The sequence below is a fragment of the Agrilus planipennis genome, unplaced genomic scaffold (assembly GCF_000699045.2).
Source record: "Agrilus planipennis isolate EAB-ADULT unplaced genomic scaffold, Apla_2.0 scaffold307, whole genome shotgun sequence".
NCBI classification, from domain to species: domain Eukaryota; kingdom Metazoa; phylum Arthropoda; class Insecta; order Coleoptera; family Buprestidae; genus Agrilus; species Agrilus planipennis.
The window spans coordinates 8,114-27,977 of record NW_020439004.1 but is presented as its reverse complement, the minus strand read 5'-3'; the positions used below and the strand labels follow the sequence as shown (position 1 = coordinate 27,977).

General features: G+C 34.8%; 2 protein-coding genes and 1 long non-coding RNA gene across 6 annotated transcripts; 2 read left to right on the top strand and 1 right to left on the bottom strand.

The window, feature by feature from the left end:
* Positions 1–5,415: 5,415 nt before the first annotated feature.
* LOC108742445 (mucin-19-like) lies at positions 5,416–12,738 on the top strand. Of its 2 annotated transcripts, XM_018477661.1 has the most exons (7): positions 5,417–5,663; positions 7,814–7,882; positions 8,073–8,231; positions 8,285–8,531; positions 8,586–9,545; positions 9,600–9,863; positions 9,918–12,738. In XM_018477661.1, exons 1-7 carry the CDS (start codon positions 5,583–5,585, stop codon positions 12,356–12,358), a joined length of 4,221 nt encoding a protein of 1,406 aa, XP_018333163.1. In that variant the 5' UTR covers positions 5,417–5,582; the 3' UTR covers positions 12,359–12,738. The 2 variants fall into 2 exon arrangements, with proteins under 2 accessions (XP_018333164.1, XP_018333163.1); XM_018477662.1 differs by lacking the exon at positions 7,814–7,882 and having other exon boundaries at positions 5,416–5,663.
* A 586-nt stretch (positions 12,739–13,324) lies between these two features.
* On the bottom strand, positions 13,325–19,845 carry LOC108742446. Of its 2 annotated transcripts, XM_025976022.1 has the most exons (7): positions 19,514–19,845; positions 18,068–19,284; positions 17,654–17,862; positions 17,448–17,595; positions 17,130–17,334; positions 16,638–16,870; positions 13,325–15,936 (listed from the first exon to the last, which is right to left on the bottom strand). In XM_025976022.1, exons 1-7 carry the CDS (start codon positions 19,732–19,734, stop codon positions 13,745–13,747), a joined length of 4,425 nt encoding a protein of 1,474 aa, XP_025831807.1. In that variant the 5' UTR covers positions 19,735–19,845; the 3' UTR covers positions 13,325–13,744. The 2 variants fall into 2 exon arrangements, with proteins under 2 accessions (XP_025831807.1, XP_025831808.1); XM_025976023.1 differs by lacking the exons at positions 18,068–19,284; positions 19,514–19,845 and having other exon boundaries at positions 17,448–17,725.
* Positions 15,858–16,619, top strand: LOC108742447. Of its 2 annotated transcripts, none has more exons than XR_001938674.1 (3): positions 15,858–16,301; positions 16,376–16,502; positions 16,561–16,619. It is a non-coding gene; the product is annotated as an uncharacterized LOC108742447 (long non-coding RNA). The 2 variants fall into 2 exon arrangements; XR_001938675.1 differs by having other exon boundaries at positions 16,369–16,502.
* Positions 19,846–19,864: the final 19 nt, after the last annotated feature.

Genomic DNA, 19,864 nt, shown 5'->3' with positions numbered 1-19,864 from the left:
CGTGAAACAGCTTGTTTATATATTGATAAACTCTTCTTTCTTCACTGTTACCTACTCATCGCGTTCATCTGAAAACCGCGTTTCATAAACATATCGAATTCCATTTCACAAAAAACTAACCAGAAATCATAACATGAAAATTTCTTTTAATTTTTGCTTTGATGTTGGATTTGTAGTAGTGGGTACACATATATGTGTGTATAAATTATTCGAGTCCTTTGATCTAGACAGGACAAGGAAGAATACAATAAAAGTTTAAAGACGTCCACGACATGTATCTATTTGCCTTATTATGAATATGAAACTGCCAATAAATTGAATATTTATGCATTTTTGTGGACTAAGCACGTCTGATTAGTGATGCGTATGCGCCTATTATTGCAATTGTGATCCGATGATCCTAGTTCAACGATTATATCGGGCAAAATTCAATGTACGGAATGCACCGAAGGACGATACCATTAGAAAATGGATTCGAATGTTCGAGAATACAGGTTGGACTGCAAAAATTCACTCCACGCTCTGTTCGAACTCTACAAACGATTGAAGAAATAAAAGTGTCAGTGGGTGAAAAACTGTCTCAATCAGTTCCCAAACGCAGTCAAGAACTTGACATTAAAAAATCGTCGTTACAAAAGATTCTGAAGCAAAATTTACATCTTACAGTCTACAATATTCAGTTAGTTCAAAAACTGAACGTTACCGATTATCCTTTCCGACTGAATTTTGTAAATAAAATGCTTCAACGCTTTCCAAATTTCGAAAACATTCTGCTTAGCGAAGCGAACTTTCACCAACCACTACATAGTCCAAAAGTTATTGGATGGGCTGCCATGTTTGGTGAAGACATCTTTGGGCCTTCTTTTTTTGAAGACCGGCGAGGGCGAACATTTACGGTAAACAGTGACCGGTATTGTGACAAGTTAAGAAACTTTTTGGTTCCACAACTGCAAGAGTTTGATAGTTTTAATGTGGAAAGATGATTTCAACAAGCTGGAACCACTTGCCACACCTCAAACCAATCGCATGCGGTTGTCAATCAACTTTTCCCGGAAAAAGTGATCTCTCGTCGAGGCACCATCAACTGGCCTCCGAGAAGCCCCGATCTCACACCTTCTGATAATTTTTTATGGGGACATCTTAAAGAGAAGATGTATGCAAACAAACCACGATCTCTACTGTAATTGAAGCACAATATCCACATCAAAATGACTGCCTTTCCAGAGAGATGTTAGTTAGAGACATATTAGAAGCAGAAACAGACCTAAATTAGATTACTAGTCACGAGTAGTTAAGGATGTTCTAGTTTTAGGGAAATACGAAGATTATCTTAGGATAGAAAAGAGTAACCAGTCTTAGGACTGACGAGCCCATAATGATGATGTTGAATAAGTACTTGAAGAAAAGAAATCAAAACCGAAAGATCCAGAAAAATTTTCTGAATAATTTCAAGTTTCATGTTAAAAATTAAAAGTTTTAAATAATTGTTGAAGATGGAATTCTTATTATTCTTGTATTCTTCTACCAAAGGACACTGAGTTGCACTTCTTTTTCGAATTTTTGCAAATGGACAACTCAGTGCTTACGCTGTTCGTTACATATCGCTGTTCGTGTGGTCAGCTTCAATTAATTTAATAAATAGCTAAGCAATTTTTATTTTAAACGCCATCACTAACTTGATCACTTAACTTCGGCACCTGTACGTACAGCACCTCTTGTCATCTTAAACCTGTCGGCATCGCGTTACAACTCAAACCAAAACACGAGCATATTATAAAAGCACGACTTGTAGCTATTGTTTAAAATCATTATTAAGAGGTGCCATCTCACCTGCCCTTGTTCACATCAAGCAGCGTAAAAAGCCAAATGGATTTTTACGGCCGCAATTATAAATAGTCGACGTACATATACACGGGGTTGCTCACTTGTTATCCTGTTGATAGCATTACCTTAATATTCATAATATTAATAATCAACATCATCATCATCATAAGGTCGTAAATCCTAAGACTGGTTGGACATGCACCTCCACTCTTTCCTATCCTGAGCTAATCTTCGCATTTCACTAAATCTAGAACATCCCACATCCTTAATTATTTGTGAGCAGTAATCTAATCTAGCTCTACCTCTACCCCTCCTAACTCCTGTTTCTACTTCTAATAAGTATGTCTCTAACTAACCCATCATGCCTGAGAGGGTATCGATCCACTAAACTATCACGGTGCCCACATCATTTTGAACGTTTCTGACTCTTTTCCGTCCACATTTCGCACCCATACAAAGTCATCCATACACTTTTAATCTTTTTTCGAGTTTTTAAATTAACTGACTTCTTTTTGTTACACGCACTTTCATTTACTTTATATCTGTACTACTCCTTCCATCCCAAATTATCTGACTTCATCGATCTCAAAAATCAGCGACTTTATATTTACTCTTTCCCTTACTCTTCCTTCCCTTGCATATCAATATTTTTATTAATACCATATTGTTTTATCAATAACGCTTCCATTTTATTTAAGACTATCTCTAACTCCTCCTTGCTAGATGCTGATACTGCTATAGGTATCATCTGCAAATCTGAGCATACTAATCTTATAGATTTAGATACATAGATTAAAAAGTAGCGGTGTTAGGGTGCATCCTTGTCTGACACCCTTCCTAATATTTACCTGTCTACGTTGCTGCTCAAGTTCTATAACTGCCTGTTGCTTTTTATACAAACTATGTATATCACTCTTCTATCTCTGAATCCCATCCCTACATTTTTAAGTATATTTAACATATTATCCCATTGAACATTATCAAAAGCTGTCTCTAAATCTAGGATTCCTATATGTACACGCTCTTTTCCTTTTCTATCGTTTTCTCCATTGTTACCCCTAAAGCTAAAATAGGCTTCCATGTTCCTCTATTTCTTCTAATTCCAAATTGGCTTTCCCTTAATAGTTCTTCCGCCCTTCTTACCATCTTTCTCTATACGATTCTATACATAAGGTTTTTGTCACATCTATCCACGCCTCTCCTTTTTGGTATGACTACCACCATGTTTCGTTTATAGTCCTCCAAGACTTTCCCCGTGGTGGTTAACTATCCTAAACATACGATCTCTAAATTTTTTGGCCTACATGTTTTAATAAGATAATGCTTATATTTTTCCCATAGGATTCGAATACAACCTTAGGATGCATAAGTAGAATCCGAATATTACATCCGGTTACCACACAACTCTGATACCAGTCGGTACCGTTTCCTACTGCTTTGCTCCTTAAACTTTTATTAGATTATACATACATATAAAAGGATCTAGCATCCTTCAATCTTCATTATCTACAATACAGTTCAACGACAACGGGACTATACGGGTTATTTCGCGGAAATAAATCACCCTGTATGTTTCCCCGGTCCATGCACAGTAAAAGAAAACGGCCTGCTGCGTTTCTCCAGCAATTTACAGCCTGCTGCAGTATTTACTGCCACACGCCGTTCTCGTAAACTTACGCACACGTGCTGGGGCTATGAATACCAGACACAACATAAGCTGCAAATGCACCCAACTTTTTACAAACGTCGCACTGAATTTAATATTAGAGCGCATAAAACAAAATCAATTTGCATCTGAAAACAAACCACATTTACCACCTACAAACGGTAATTTTATGATTTATGGAAAACCCGCGCCCAGTTCAACTAACGCAGGGTTGGTAAAATTGAAAAACCGAAACTACCGAATTGAGTAGACACGAATGGTATCATGACGGAACACAAAATATTGAAAATTTTGATCTTTTTTCCTTTTTAACCCTTTAATTCGGTGTTTCCCAACTTTTTTGTAAAATTCTTATGCCCCCCCCTCACCCGTGGGAAATTATTCACTAAAGAAACTTAAGTTTCAAGAAGAAGTTACTAGGGAATCCTAGAGGAAACATAATAACTACCATTTCAAAATGTAATCATCATCATCATCATAAGGTCATCAGTCTTTAGACTGGTTGGACACGTACCTCCACTGTTTCCTATCCTGAGCTAAACTTCGCATTTCCCTAAAACTAGAACAGCCCACATCCTTAACTATTTGCGAACAGTAATCTAATCTAGGTCTACCTCTACCCCTCCTAACTCCTGTTTCTGCCTCTAATATGTCTCTGACTAGACCTTCATGCCTGAGAAGGTGTCCTACCAACCTATCTCGCCTATTTTTTTATTGACTTCCATAGAGTCCTCTGTTCTCCTATTCTTTCTAATACCTCTTCATTTCTAACCTTTTCTACCCACGATATCCTCATCATCCGCCTATAACACCACATTTCGAACGCTTCTAACCTTTTCTTTTCCGCCGCTCCCACTGTCCATGTTTCACACCCGTACAACGCCGTGCTCCAAACATACACCTTTAACAATCTTTTTCGAATTTCTAAATTAACCGTTCGCGAGCATAGAAGAGAATAATAGAGAACTAAAATTCAACTAGCAAGAAATATCAGCAAAAGATTATTCTACAATGATTTTCCATTATTGAAGGGGGAGAGGTACCCCATGATATCAAATTGGTCCCATATAGACAATCAATGTAAAACTACTTCTGTTGAAGAAAACGAATTTCACTTTCGGTTTCCGTTAAAAATCTGCTTTCTCATGCAAGATAATCAAGTTGACAAACAAGATTTATAGAAAAATTATTTCTTTTTTGTTGTAATACCATAAGTTTCTGCATTGTTTACTATTATATTTCTTATCAATTCTTTTTTAACCTTGCATTATTTTGTTTGTTAAAAGGTCAAATTATGCGTTGGAGAAAGGGTCAATTTATGCACTGGAGGACGGGAAATTATCGAGTTTTCATAACTTTCGACACTATTTTCTTTAAAAGTAAAAACAAGCTCAAATGTATGACAGGAAATTTGAATATTTAACATAATTATCGTGTCAATGAATATAAAATTTTGTGCATAGAAGAATTATTTAAAAAAACGTAAGTATTAGATTAAATGAGCAAAACCAAGACTTAACACGTAAAACCAAGACCAAAACCGAGACTATATCAGCAATATAAAGGCAAGACTAAGAGTAGAAGTATTTGACAACACCAAGACCGATACCAATACTGGGGCAGCGTTGGTCTTCGTCTTGCACTAATGAAAAACATCGAAACATATAAAGTGTTGAAATCGCCTTGTATATAGACCTTTTTTGTTCCTTAAAATTGTTATTAACATTTCACTTCAAGGAAAAGATAAAAGCTAAAATACAAGCTGCTTTCAAATCGATTATTCGCAAGGCCTTCTGACAAAAAGTTACTTTGTGCGTTTTGCAGACAGTTACGTCTTCTCTTCTTTTTTTCTTATCATAATTCGGCCAATCGCAACGATATGTTCTGTTTTATGAGCTGCTCATTACGTATTGTCCATTCAGTATTTTTTTGAGGTTTACGATATTTGCATTTAAATTGGGGCAATCACTACTAACCGCGGTAGTGCGATCTGAGTAGGGGTACAAACTATGTCAGGGGTCATCTCTGTAATGCAGATCCGAGACGAACGATTTTAACAAACTGTTTGTAAACATATTATTAGACGTCTCAAATGGCTCGAGGGTCTCTAATTTTCAAAATAACTGTGATATTTAGTTTTCTAGTGACAAAGTGCTACAACTTAAAACATGAAGTGAGTAAATTCAAAATTAATTACTTAGTATTATATTTTCGTAAGTTTTGTTAAGTAAAATTGTGGACACTCAATATTCTTTTACATTTGACCAAAAATGTGAAGTGGTAAAAATTTTGGTTAAATAATTTTTTTGTAACTATCTCAAATTAGGGCAAACATACATACCCATTAATGTAATAAAAATTCGAAGAAGAAGCAATACAATAGAGTAGTTTTACCAAAATTATTTGTTGTACTTGACGATTGTTTCGAACTAAGCAATCATCATCAAGAACATTTGTTACTGTATTTAATCAATAATCACATAAAACGAAATAATTGTCGAGTACAATAAATTTAAATTTTTCGTGAAACTAGTCCACTGTATTCCTTTTTCTTCGATTATTTACTTAATTTATGATGTTTCACAAAAAGTGCATCCGAGAAAGTTTAAATATTAATAATCAAATTTAATGGCAATTTTTATAAAAAATTTTTAAAATTGCTTTTACTTTTATATCTAATGATTACACTAGATTATGCATCTTTGGACGAACGCAAAAATTGTCCCCATTATTGCACAAATTTCAAATTATTATTTATTAGTTATTAGAGAAACACGGGGCAAACAATAATAATAATAATAAATAAGAAAGTGTTAAATTTGAAAAATTAAATCGATAAGAAAATTTAAATAAATCAAAGTGTTAAGTGGCTAATTAATTGCTTCATCGCCTTTATTTCAGATTCTTTAAACTCCTCAATATCCATTTATTTACCGTAGTTACTAGTCAATATAGCGCATTTCTTTAATTTTCTTTCTCTAAACATTAAAATTCAGTTATGTCTGTTAATATATATATATTCCCCATTACCTACTAATAAACGTATATAACTTTGAATAAATCTTACAAACAATGCCAAGTAAAATAATTTCAAACTATACCTAAAATTAATAAGTAACATTTCGTAAGCTAATTTTGCATTAAAAAGGTAAAATCCGTTTTTTTTTTTAATTTGCTTAAGCCAAGTTACATAATGCTGCTAAAAAACCTATTTTATTTTAGTAACCAAGTCAAAAATATAATTTATTTTAAAGATAATACAAGTGAAAGGTCGTAAAGAATTGGTGTAATTGAACTTCGAGCAAATGTGATTAACCAAATTATGCTGTAAAGATAAATTGTTGAAAGGTTAATAATTCAAAATCTTAAACAACTATTATTCTAAAGAATAAATTAATAAAACAACTGATCTTTACACTGTCGCTACTTTTGATAATATAATCAGTATTGGAACGACTAGGGCTTCTAAAATACCCAATTAACACCAAACTCCCTGGAAGGGCTGCTGTACTTCCCGAGACCCGTATACCATTTTTAACCATACCCCTGCCCTAAAAGTACGATTTGCCCTTATTTCAGAGACAAGAAAATGTAACTTAACTTTCATCTAGAAATGAGATAAAGGTATATGGTACTTTCGATAGGAGTACGATAAAAATTATTATGTACGAAAGAGAAATTGCGATAAATAGTAGATAATTGACATTATTTAGATAAGCAGAAAATCAACTTTTGCATTTCCTACAACAAAATTATTTTTTAGGGTGTGATATTTTGTAACAATAAGAGTTTCATCTTATTAACTATTAACCTATTAATTTTGTTTCAACCCTCTTTAAGTAAATAGTTGTATCTCATTAAAAATAAGTAAACATAACACTAAAATAAGCAAATTAGTAATAATATTTTTAATCAATTTATCAGATTTTAAGCAGTAGTAGTTTCTGTAAGGCAAAAAGTCACCACTGTTGAATGCAGAGATAGATAGATAATAATGCATATCTTTTCTCATTTGTAATTCGATTTGAAGTAAATATCTTTAATTGTAAGTAATAGATGTACTTCACGTTTAGAAACTGTACTACTAAGACATCGCCAGTAATTTGCAACATACATACACGCATGTATATTAATGTCTTCAATACAATTTTGTATAATATCAAAAATAATGTTGTTTTTGATCTGGTATCTAAGACGTTTTACGAGAAGGTCGTTGAATCTAGGGCAAACAAGATAATGTTGTTCTCAACTATTCTTATAAATAAATAATTAATTCGACATTGCAAATCGAGAGATGTGCATAAATAGCATTTATCTTTTTAGGAAGTTGCATCAAACTCAGTGAACGGCAATGCTCATATTAGCGCATCTTGTTTTCAAATTTCAGGACCTGTAAGTCTCACTTATCAATTTACTTTCATTAATAAAGTCGATATTTATTTAAACATTTTAGAACTGATACGTTTTGTTCTTAAATATAAAAAACGTTAAACGCAATGTTGTAATTAAGAATTCATTCACTTAATGTATAAATTAACTACGAGATAGAAGAATTCAATTGTTTTTATATGTATAATTTTAGAAAATGGTCGCAATTATCAACCCAACTCATTTTAAATGCTACCTAATAGAAAAAAATAGATTTTCACCAACTCAATTGTCACATATTACATCCGCAAGTCAAAAATTACACAAAAAGAAACTCTTCAAAAAATCAAAAACGAAGTTAACAACGGATGAGGTAAACGAGTGTATCATGTTAGCTTCATCCACGATAACAATGTAAAATTTTAGTTGAAGTCTCTAGCGGGTCATAAGATATTCAAATCCTGTAAATCGTATGATTCTTATCTACTACAAGTTGTGCCAAAATTTGTGGATCACTCGTTCAAACAAAGAACTAGATACAGGCGTTCCAATTCAAATTACTTCGGAAGAGTTCGAGGACAAACGCAATCTCAATATTTAAGTTTTGGAAACGAAAATACACCCGGAAAAGCAGAGGCAGAAGCCACACATGGGACTTCAAAAGCAGTAGTTTGTAAAAGAATCCTTGCTAATTTCTAATATAAACATTTAATAAAAATTATTTTAGCTGGAAGTAATGGTATAGGGTCTGCACAAAGTCAAACTAATTCAGGAGATTGCGGGGATTGCCTGTACGGAAAGGATTCATCTGTTCAGTCTCTTTATTACGGAAGAGGGCCAGATAGAGGAACGGGTGGTAGTCCCTATGGTCCAACATACACTGGTGCTGAAATTCCACAGAGCCAAAGACAAAGGCCCGGTACAACGGATTTACAAACAGTATCAGGGACATTTCCTTCTGGTTCTCGTCCTTCAGCACAAGATCAAACATTTGGTCAACCGCAAGCACCATATCCAACTGGACATCCTTCTCCAGGACAGCAAACTGGACAATCTTATCCTTCACAACAAATACCGTATCCATCTGGATACCCTACACAAGGACAAATTGGTGTGCCGCACCCAAATCAACAACAAATTGCTGGTCTTCCACAAGGATCTGTTCCACCAGAATTGCCATCACGAAGTCAGATTCCTGGTATGCTGCAGGCGCCTGTTCCGACAGGGCTATCATCACAAGGACAAGTTCCTGGCCAATCACAGGTACCATACCAAGCCAAGGTACCTACTGGAGGTCAAATTGCAGGACAATATCCAGGTCAAACTCAAGTAGCACTTCCTGAGTCTGGATCACCTCAAGACCAATTTTCCAGTCAACCGCAATCACAATATCAACCAGGTCAGTCAACTGGACAATATCCTAGTCAAGCGTCTATACCCTATCAACCAGGAAGAACCGTAACTTATGAACCCAGCCGTATAGAAAGACCTCGTGAAGGGTCTTCTGGCCAGAGACTTCCGTCTGATAATTATCCTTATTCAGCAACAGGCCAAAGATACGATGTTCCTCCTCAAATACCCGGACAATATACACCTTTGACACAAGATATTGCCCAACAATACGGACCTCAGCGAGCCCATGTGCCCGTACAACAACAAGTATCCACTACAGGGGATACTGGTAATGGTAAGTAATGTTCAGTTTATTATATATATCTTCTTTTGAAATCGAAATCATTAGGAAGAGGTGCATGGCAAGGACAATCAGGTCAATTTGGTGGACAAATTTCTGGAACATACCACCCCGGTCAGGCATCGGGACAATTCAGTGGAGTTTTCAGTGGAAAATATTCTCACGATCAGTACGGTTATTCACCTCCAAATGTTTATGGAAGCACAATAGGCGGCTATCCTGGTGTACATACCTACACGCCAGGTAACTCAGGAGCTCAAGCTGGTGGACAAACTGAGCAAGGGCAAATACCATCAAATATTAGAGTATCAGGTTAGTTTAATAGAACTCTTTCCTTTCAATTTACTACTTCATAAAAAACCACAGGAAATTCACCAAGCCAGCAAGGGCCTTTTTCTGGACAAACAGGGATTCTATACCAACAATTAGGAACTCCGGCAAATCAATTAAGTCAGATCAGCCCTACTGGACAAGGAAACGTTCCATCGGGTGCGTCCGGAATCCCAGCAGGACAGGGAGGATATCCTACACAGCAATCAGGACAAACTAGCGTCCCTTCAGGGCAAATAGGACAAACTGGAACCACTGCAGGACAAGTAGGTTATCCTACCGGAACCCAAACCGGTTTTCTTCCAGCTGTATCTGCCGGCTATCCCGGAAGTCAGACGGGGTATCCTACAGGAAGTTTACCAGGTTATTCCACACAACAAGCAGTTGTTCCAACAGGAGGACAAATTTCCTACCCCCAGGGTGGTCTATCTGGTTTTTCTACAGGCGGACAATCAGGCTATCCTTCAAGAGAACAATCAAGCCTCCCTCCAGGAGGACAAACAGGCTATCCTACAGGAGGACAAATAAACTACCCTACAGGTGCACAAACAGGTTACCCTACAGGAGAAACCATTGGACAAGTAAGCTACCCTACAGGAGCTACAGGACAAGTAAGTTACCCTACAGGAGCTACAGGGCAAGTAGGTTATCCTACAGGAGGGACAAATGGGCAAATAGGCTATCCAGGTCAAATAATTGGTTCATCGGGACAGATCGGATATCCTTCAGCAGGACAGACAGGTCAGATAACTGGAACAGGACAAGGTTGGCAAGGGAGTAGTTACCCTCAAGGAACAGCAGGGCTACCTTCACATGCAGGACAGCAACTTACAGGTGGTACAGGAGTAAGTCAATTTGGGCAAGTACCTTCAGAATTAACTGCACCACAAGATAAAGACGAAAAGGACGCTGATTCACAAGCTCAGGCTGAGGTTCAACACGCAAATGAAACAACAGAAGCAAAAGCTCAAGCACAAGGATTTTACGCTGGCGGTACAGCACAGTCACAAGTTTCAGGAAGTTATAGTGGATCAGGATCTTTTAATGCTTTAGCAGGAACAATCGACGGAAAAAGAGGTGCGCAAACACAAGTGGCTGGAGGAAAAGAAGGCGCAACAAGTAATGCTCAGGGAACGGGTGGAGCTGGCTTATCACAAGCTCAGGTACAACTTGCTTCAGAAACGGGAGATACAACTTCAAATGCTCAAAGCAGCGGCTTGTACCATGGTACCAACACACAAGTACAAGCAGGTTCAAAAGGCGGTCTCGCTGATGCACAAGCTACAGGCCCAGGAAGTACTTCCTCTCAAGCTCAAATAGGATTCACCCCCCATAACGAAGAACACGATAACGATACTCAGAATACCCCGTTTAAGGGAGGGGGAACAGCGAGTGCGCAAAGTGGAAGTTACGCTGGTCAAACCCAAAGTCAACTTCAGGGGAAATTTCGATTTGGGGTAAGATATACGGGAGCTGCTCAAGCAGGATCGGGAAGTAAAGATACTGTTAATTCTGCTAGGAATCAAACCAGACCGCCAGGTCTGTCTGGTCTATTTTCCCCGTTTAAACCTATTACTTACTCGTCAGGAAATTCTCCCAACGATGGTAAATCACAACAGCAGGAAGGAAATACATCAAAAAATAAATTTACAGCGAGTACGGCAAACGAAGAAAAAGTAATGCAGAGAAGAATCTCTAAAGTCCATAAACAGTACGAGTCATCACCAACTACCAGTACAACATCAGCAACAATCAGTGAAACAATCGCAACTACTCTTAATCCATTGCTCGTTTATAATACTGTTAAAGCTGATGACTACAATGACGAAGATTATGAAGATTACGATGGCGAAGTGCAAGATACTTCACATTCTGGGGCAGTTATAAGTCAAAACGGTAGAACACAAAGGCAAAACATTATTTTAGATCCGCTCGAAGATTTAGATGCCAACGTTATCCAAAGTAAAGGTGATCCTGATTTAGCGGATGGAACTGTTCTGCAACCTGGTCAAGACATACCAGGAAGCTACGGATATAGAATACCTACAGGATTTAGAGGAAGGGTCACATCTGTAGCAAATAATTCAAATGCTTTTGCTTTGGGACACAATTCTCAAGCCCAGAGTGTATCTTTAAAACCGGGAACGGGAAAAATAGTTTACAGACCACCAACATACGCAATTGGTTTTAACACCCAACTTAGAAATGGAGGAAGATTGGGAATTGGAAGCGGTTATACATATCAGCCAGTTAGTTATCAATTAAAAAGCGCAGATAGCCCTTCAAAATTTGTTTCAGTGACCAAATCTGAAAGTGGTTCTAAAGATATAAGGACAGGAGCAAAAAAGCCTTCAATATTTTACACACAATCTTCAACATGCGGATTTTTTACTAATACATGTGTAATTAAAGGTAATAGAAAAATTTGTATTCCCAAACCGAAAATTAACCCAGATGGATCACTTGCTATCTGTTAGCATATGGAGATACATATTTTTAAGTATTTTATAATCTAATACAATACGCGTGCCTATTAATAAATCCATTTATGTACTTTTATTTTTAATTTTTGAAAAAATCAAATAATCAAATCATATTTATGTACCTATTTGCTGTAATTCTAAAAAGTAGTTGATTTTACAGTTTACAATACATTTAAAACTTTATGAGCATTAAAACTTAGCAAGTTAACGTACGAAGATTAACGAAGTCTTAAATAAAATAGTAATCATGAATATTTAAGAAATTATCAACAAAAATTAATTATATGCTGAAATTTTACTTGTAAACCAAATTTTTTCCTCTTTGTAATACATGCAAGCAATTCCTGTACAAATGAATGGGAAATTCTTTTTTATATGAAATTTGTTTTCTTGTACTTATACAACCAATTTAACTAAATGGTAAAAGTAAATTTATAATAATTTTCTTTCCTTTCAACTATGCAACCAAAACAACTAACAGAACTGGAAATGAACGGCAATATTTTTGTAGAATTTCTTCCTTCTACCTATGCAACCAATTATACATGTGAAATTTTTTAAATGATGATACAATACTAAACTTTTATAGCGCTAATTTGAAAAGATTAATAAATTTAAAACAATGCATTTATATACTTGACCTTTTAAAAAAGTATACTTTTGCTTACCAAACACGAATAGAATCAAAATAAATAGTTTTTAATAACAAAACTAATTAATTACCCAATTGAATATTACACTATATAAGCAAAATTGTAGAAATTTTTAAATCAGAATTTAATTAAAAGAAATCCGCGTTTATGATACAACCAATTACTTTGTGATTTTGTATTTAATCGATTAAATTAAAAGTAGAAAAACAAATGTTGGAGAGAAATGAAATAGAGAACAATGTTTTTAATGAACAATAACACTTATTGTATTAATTTTATGCATAATATAATATCAATTTATGGAATTATTAACATATTTTATAAACAACAGATACAAAAAAAGTAAAACAACTCTTACATTATTCAAACAAACGTATACCTTCATACATTTGAAAAGAAAATATGCATTTACAAAAACTAAGTTTCTTTTCAGCTTATATAAAACGTTAATTCACTTTTAAGGAAGAGATTGCATTATAACAAAAATGAAATTTCACGTTTTTAATAATGGCACATTACAGTATGTTTAAGATAATTAGCATCGCTAGATGGCAGTGGATATTATGCAAATTAACAAAATAATTATACATTTATTTTAAGAGTACGATAAAAAAGGCATTGATCAAAGTCCATTTTATTTCACCTTTCCATTGTCTTGCTACTAAGACATTTTATTTATATTAAGAAAAGGAATTAAAAGTTCGTTTTTGTTCATCTATCTTGTAACCTAATAATAAGAAGAATAATGATGATAAGGCGATGGGGTGGGTGAAGTAACGTGCGGCCTGGCGGTCAAAACAGGGGGATGATAGGGCGTAGGAGATACAGAATAGTTTGGGTAAGGAATGGGAGACAAAGATCCGTTAGGGACTGTAGGTAGGATACGGACATCGGAAAGTAACCGTCCCGGCTCAATTAGTCTACTTTGATCGTTTAAATAACGCGTATCGTCGGCTATCATTCTGGCCTGTTCGACAGTCCCAAAGTGCGACGAATCGCTTTGATCATTGGATAATAATCGATTGGTACTATGATCGGAAAGAACTCGATTATTTTGTTCAGAAACGTTCAATAATCTAGAATGCGTTTCCAAATGTCTAGAGGAAGACAAATCGGTTGTTAATAAACGATTTTGGTCCAGACTAATTCTTCCTGATTCTGACAATAATCTACTTGATGGTAAATTGTGCTCTGTCAACAATCGAGTGTTAGGAATCTGATGAGCATGCAATGGATTACTTCTTAAGCTTAAATCGACCGTGTGTCTTCCCGGTGACGTCAAATCTAACGATACCACCCTTAAGACGTCAGAGTGGGAATAAGTAGGAGGAGGAGGAGGAGGACTGTAGTTCATACGCAAATCAATGGTGGCTCTTTCTACATCAGAATACAAATGATGGTACCTGTTAAGGCTGGCAGCTGCTGCACTCGATGCATGGTAATTATGAAAACTTCTTGCTGTCATATCTATACCTTGTAGGTCTGCTGGTGTAAATACTAAAGATTCGAAATTTCGATCTGCGCGTAATTCGGTATCGATATTATCGTAAGTTTTATTTCTAAGATCGGCATTGTCTAGGGAAGGATAATTCTTATTTCGAAAATCTAAATCTAAATTATTTTCGTAGCCACTTCTAATCTGCAATAAATCACTGGCAAGATCGTACGATTTCGATCTGAAATTTAAATCGAACTCCAATTGCTTGTTGCGCGTATCCAATTCAGAGTCAGAATATTTAGAACGAAATGGTAAGTCTAAATCAGAATTTGCGTATTTTTCATCAGAAGTATTTTCATTAATGGTTTTATTTTCTGAATCCCGAGGTTCTACAACGTCCACTTGAGCCGCATCAGCCGAAAAAAGTCCATATTTGCCATCTTCGTTAAAAATACTTTTGTTTAAATTACGGGATATGTCTTCCACTTCAAGGACATACAACTGCTTATGATCAGGTTCCAAGGAAAGTTTCATTTTCAAATCTTTTCTTGAATGGAACGTAGACGTTTCCAAACCATACGAAGACTTGTATACTGACAAATCTAACTCCCCTTTGGAGTCATGTACACTTAAATTCTGAGCTGTTATACAGTTAGCATTATTGGGAGAAACATGACAAATAGTAACTTCGTTCCCGAAATTATATCTGGGTGGACTGGAACCAGGTGATAAATTTTTAGATTGATCAGTATCGTAATTATTATCTTCTTGTGGCGCGGTGCGATTTCCATTTGTGTAGTCACAACGAAATCCATTGTGTTCTTCGTTTTCAGGACTGTTATTTGAACTGAAATCTCCTTCCTGAAAACTTGAATAGTCGATTCCTACATTTTCGTCATTATGCAGTTCAGTATTAAGATCGTCTGTGACGGAAATATTTCCGTTAACTGAGGGAGAAATTAGACCTATGTTTCTGTGCTCAGTTACATCAACAGAACCACTATAGGGTACATCTGGCAATTCATCGGTATTGGGCAAAGTACATATGTTACTGACTAGAGCGTCTGTACTATTGGGTGTTCCACTAACATCTATGTCAATATTTGAATCATTACAGTTTATATCTGCCACAGATCCAAGGGCAGCTTCGACTAACAAACTAGCATTGGAAGACTCGTGGCGTCCGAATGCATTCAAACCTAACGTAACTTTAGCAACTTCAAAATTTTGAGGCTTTGAACACACAAAGGACGATTTATCAACAGTCTTGAGTGGATTAGTTTCTAAACTGCTTGGATTAAGAGAGTCTAATTGTTCTCCTAACCATTTTTTACTGCCTTTACTTAAAATTTTCATTGTGAAAAGAGACTCTGGTTGATTTGGAGGCGGCGGTGTTTGTATTAATTGCTGAACAGGTTCATCATGTAATGAGGCCTCTAATTCTATGTCACCAGGATCATCAACATTTTGCTCACCTATACCTGAAGAGAGAGCTTTTTAAGTTGTCTGTCTTTATATATAAAGTAACTACAAGGATTTCTATGCTTCTAAACGATGCTAAAATCATGCAGGCCCTGAAGCTTGTAATTGTTCTCATGCACAAACATTTTCAATATGAGTAAAAAACAGATTGTAGAACGTATCGATTTTAGGTTCATCAGGGGAATAAAGCCTTTCTTGCTTGCTTGCCAAGCTAGGGTTGGATGATGACGACAGAATATATATATATATAAATATATATATACAGAATAGGATTAATTAATGTTCAATTACATATGTTACAACATACACAAGTCATTTCACAATAATAACTAAATCGCGAAATGCGCTTTAGAAAGATCATGAAGTATGTTGTTTTGCAATAGCAAATATTCTACCGAATTTTATATATGCAATACTGAAAAACTTTCAAGTTTTCAGGAGGAACAGAAGGAAAAGTACATACGTCTATACAAGGTGGCACTGTTCACATGACTAAAAGCACAGCGAGTTTAGAGTAAAATCAGTGCAAGTAGCGAGCATTTGACCCGGTAAATGTATAATGCAGGTATGTAGCCATTTTGAATCTTTAATAATTATTTTAAAATATTTTCCTTAATAATTAGTTTTCTGAGCATTGGATATTGGATATAATTAAAGCAAAGCTGCCACTTAACACTGGAAATAAAAAAAATAAACTTACTGTCCTCGTTTTCTTCGTTATCATCGTTATCACAGTCGAATGAGTTATCGGGTGTAGTAAAATCTTTATGTTCATTCTCCATGTTTTCCATGCCACTGTAAGCTTCGAAAGTGTAATCAACGGATCGCTCTATTTTGGGCATCACCTCTTCGGTAAAACCGTGAGTTTTTTTATAATGAAATTGCAAACATTGTTTAGTTGTAAAAGCAGCATTACATTTGTCTTCTTTGCATCTGCAATTTTTACAATAAAATCAACATCAAGTAAAATAAAACACTTATACCTAAATGTGAAAATTCATTTTAACTTTTTTCATCTACAATAAATTACTTCAAGTTAACGAGATAATGAGGAAAACACCCGACGAGTGTGTGACAACAGCAACAAATTTTTCCTCATTATCTCATTAACTTGAGGTAAAAAAAAAGTAAAAATGAATTTTCACAATACTATTGACCACTATTAAATGTCAAAGTGTTTCATATGGTATACCTAAATGGTTTAATGCCGCTGTGCGTTAACATATGAATTTTTAAATTTGACTTATTTTGAAAAAGTTTTCCGCATCGATAACAAGCGCATGAGCCTTCAATTTGCTTGTTATGTACTTCTTTTAAATGTCTCTGAAGGGCTGCACGAGACCCCAAAACTTTCAAACAACTCTTACATTGGAATTCTTTCAAAACTTCAGAAATGTCTGAAAATAAAAAAGTAACAGTTATCATGCAATTGTATGATATTATAGACATATAAAGCATTTATTGGTCTATTATAAAAAGTAACAGTAGAAATAACAAAGCAATTTCTTACCATTATGCATTCTTTTAATGTGTATTTTTAGCTTCTGTGGTTGACAAAACTTTTTCCCACAAAAGTCGCACAAAGGCCACGTCCTGTGAGGATTAGCTGAGCACCCATATGTTCTGTGCATGTCCAGATAATTCAATCTCAAGAAAAACTGCAAAACAGAATACATTTCAACTAAAAAATACTGTTTTATTGTTGTTTCAAACCACCTTTTTACAAAACTGGCACTGATAGGCTCCTTGACCATTATGAAGCTCAGCCGCATGCTTCATTATATTTTCTTTGCCTAAAACTGCAGCTCCACATACTTTACAATGAAATTTTCTTATTGTTAAACTATAACGTATGTCGTGAAAAATTGTACAGTGAGTTCTATAATATAATGGGTGAGTAAACACCATATTGCAACCTCCACAATCTGGAAACAAGAAATTTAAAGAATAATTTCAAGTAAATATAATTACAAAATTTTCTAATATAGTAAATATATTATTTTGAAATATGTCCCAGCATTTGCCTAAATGATCCAAAGAATTACAGAAAACTTGGATTAAGACAAATGGACCCAGGCTCAGTGCTAAGCTACGATCTAGAACTTTTATCAATATTTAAAACAAGCTTACTAGTTTTTCCCATTTTCTTCTTATTCAAATTCAAGTTGTCATCCTGCCAATACAAAACTTCTTCTCCCTGTCCAATAGTTTTTATAGAAATCAAAAACAATGAATTGTTTCTACATACAGCAGTTGTGTTTCTCTGTTCCCTTGTAGGAGCCGGTCTCAAGTATCGAAACCAATTACATTCATTTAAATAATCAGTTCTCCAATATGTATATGAGTCTTTACCAAATATCATCCATAACTCTCTCATTGGAAAGTCTTCTGGTATGTCAACTTCTTTTACTGATTTAGCAATTAAAGGTCCAAACTGGGTAAATGAATTTATTACAGATTTTGCAAAAACACTAATGCCATGTGATGTATTGGAATCCAGCAAGCAAAAGATTTTAGGTAATGACATGTTTGAATAACTTGAGTCTGTAAATTCTTCTGAAAGCGATTTATTAGCAATATTATAGTTTTCATCATCTTCCTGCTGCTGTGAGTATTTAAAAGTCCATTCTTCTTTAGAGATTCTGTCACAGATTGAAGACACTGGGTCTTCTAAGGGACAACGGTATTTTGAATGGCTTGTATCACAATTTGAACACATTTTGGACTTCTTTGTTTTTTTATTATTATCTTCATTTTTACTTTCAATAATAGAAGTTGCTGAATCAAGCAATGAATCTTTTTTGGTAGATATTTCTTCTATCTGTTCTTGCAATTCTGGAGCCTTACGAACGTCATAAGTCCGAATATTCTTTTTCTTCTTATTGGACCTTTTCCTTTCATGGTTTTTAGGTACATTTTCTACATTTGTTCCAATAAGGGTGCTATTTGCTGGTTTTCTTTTTCTTTTAGTATCATCATTAATATCACTCTTGTCACAGTCTATCTCAAAATTGTTTATTTTATTTTCTGAATCAATTATATTAGTGTGTAAATCAATTAAGTCATCAGATTTAGTAACATTAGTATCACTTATAGTTTGCTCAGTAAAGTCACAAAGTAAATTATTAAATTCGCAAAGGGTTGAATTTTCACAGACAGTTTCATACAGATTTTCTTTTTGAGGTTCCTTTGGCTTATTTTCTTTATTTTTATTTATCTCAATCACTGCCTTCTTAGAATTCTTTCTCTTAGTTTCCACCATTCTGTATTCTACTGATGGCTTTACACTATTTTCAGTCAATGTTGTTTTATTGAATTTTCTATTTACAATTAGTTTTTCATCGTTACTAAAAATATAAAACGTATGTACAGTAAAAAATTCTTATTAAATTATCATGAAATAAATTAAAAAATTAACCTCAAAAAACGTAAACAAACTAATAAGCACATGGCTTTGTTTTTATTGATCTGTCAAATATGCTCCGCCTGCAAATCGAACAGTCAATCGCCAACCAAAAAATTATCACATTGAATAAATAAGGATATCAAACAGAAAAATATTAATTCAAAGTTTACCTGTGATGATATTTCTGTGCCAAATCAAGTAATTTAGTGACGAATTCTTCATTTGAAATACATAAAAAGGCTTTTTTTAATTTATTCCATCTCTTGACATTTGAAGCACCAACAATAATTTCAAGAAGGTTGTTATTATTTTTGCGGCTAAAATTCACTTTTGCACCGAATATTTTATTGTCCCCGCACTGCTTGTTATCCTTTTTAAACTCCTTAAACATTTCTTTTCTAATTTCGTTGCTTTATTCATGAAATAATTCATTTTTTGTACCCATTTACACTAGACTATCTTCTATCTACTTTATGTTCAAGGACAAGCTTTAGTGTTTATTAAGCGGGAAATTCAATTAA

What these genes read in the sequence shown, in the direction of transcription:
- LOC108742446 (XM_025976022.1), bottom strand. Translation starts at nt 19,734, where the DNA reads ATGTTTAAGGAGTTTAAAAAGGATAACAAGCAGTGCGGGGACAATAAA. An exon ending in AGTGCCAGTTTTGTAAAAAG is followed by an intron (nt 17,596 to 17,653) that starts GTGGTTTGAAAC and finishes TCTGTTTTGCAG; the next exon opens with TTTTTCTTGAGATTGAATTA. An exon ending in TAACGAAGAAAACGAGGACA is followed by an intron (nt 15,937 to 16,637) that starts GTAAGTTTATTT and finishes CTCTCTCTTCAG; the next exon opens with GTATAGGTGAGCAAAATGTT.
- LOC108742445 (XM_018477661.1), top strand. Translation starts at nt 5,583, where the DNA reads ATGGCTCGAGGGTCTCTAATTTTCAAAATAACTGTGATATTTAGTTTT. An exon ending in GACTTCAAAAGCAGTAGTTT is followed by an intron (nt 8,532 to 8,585) that starts GTAAAAGAATCC and finishes AAATTATTTTAG; the next exon opens with CTGGAAGTAATGGTATAGGG. An exon ending in TACAGGGGATACTGGTAATG is followed by an intron (nt 9,546 to 9,599) that starts GTAAGTAATGTT and finishes CGAAATCATTAG; the next exon opens with GAAGAGGTGCATGGCAAGGA.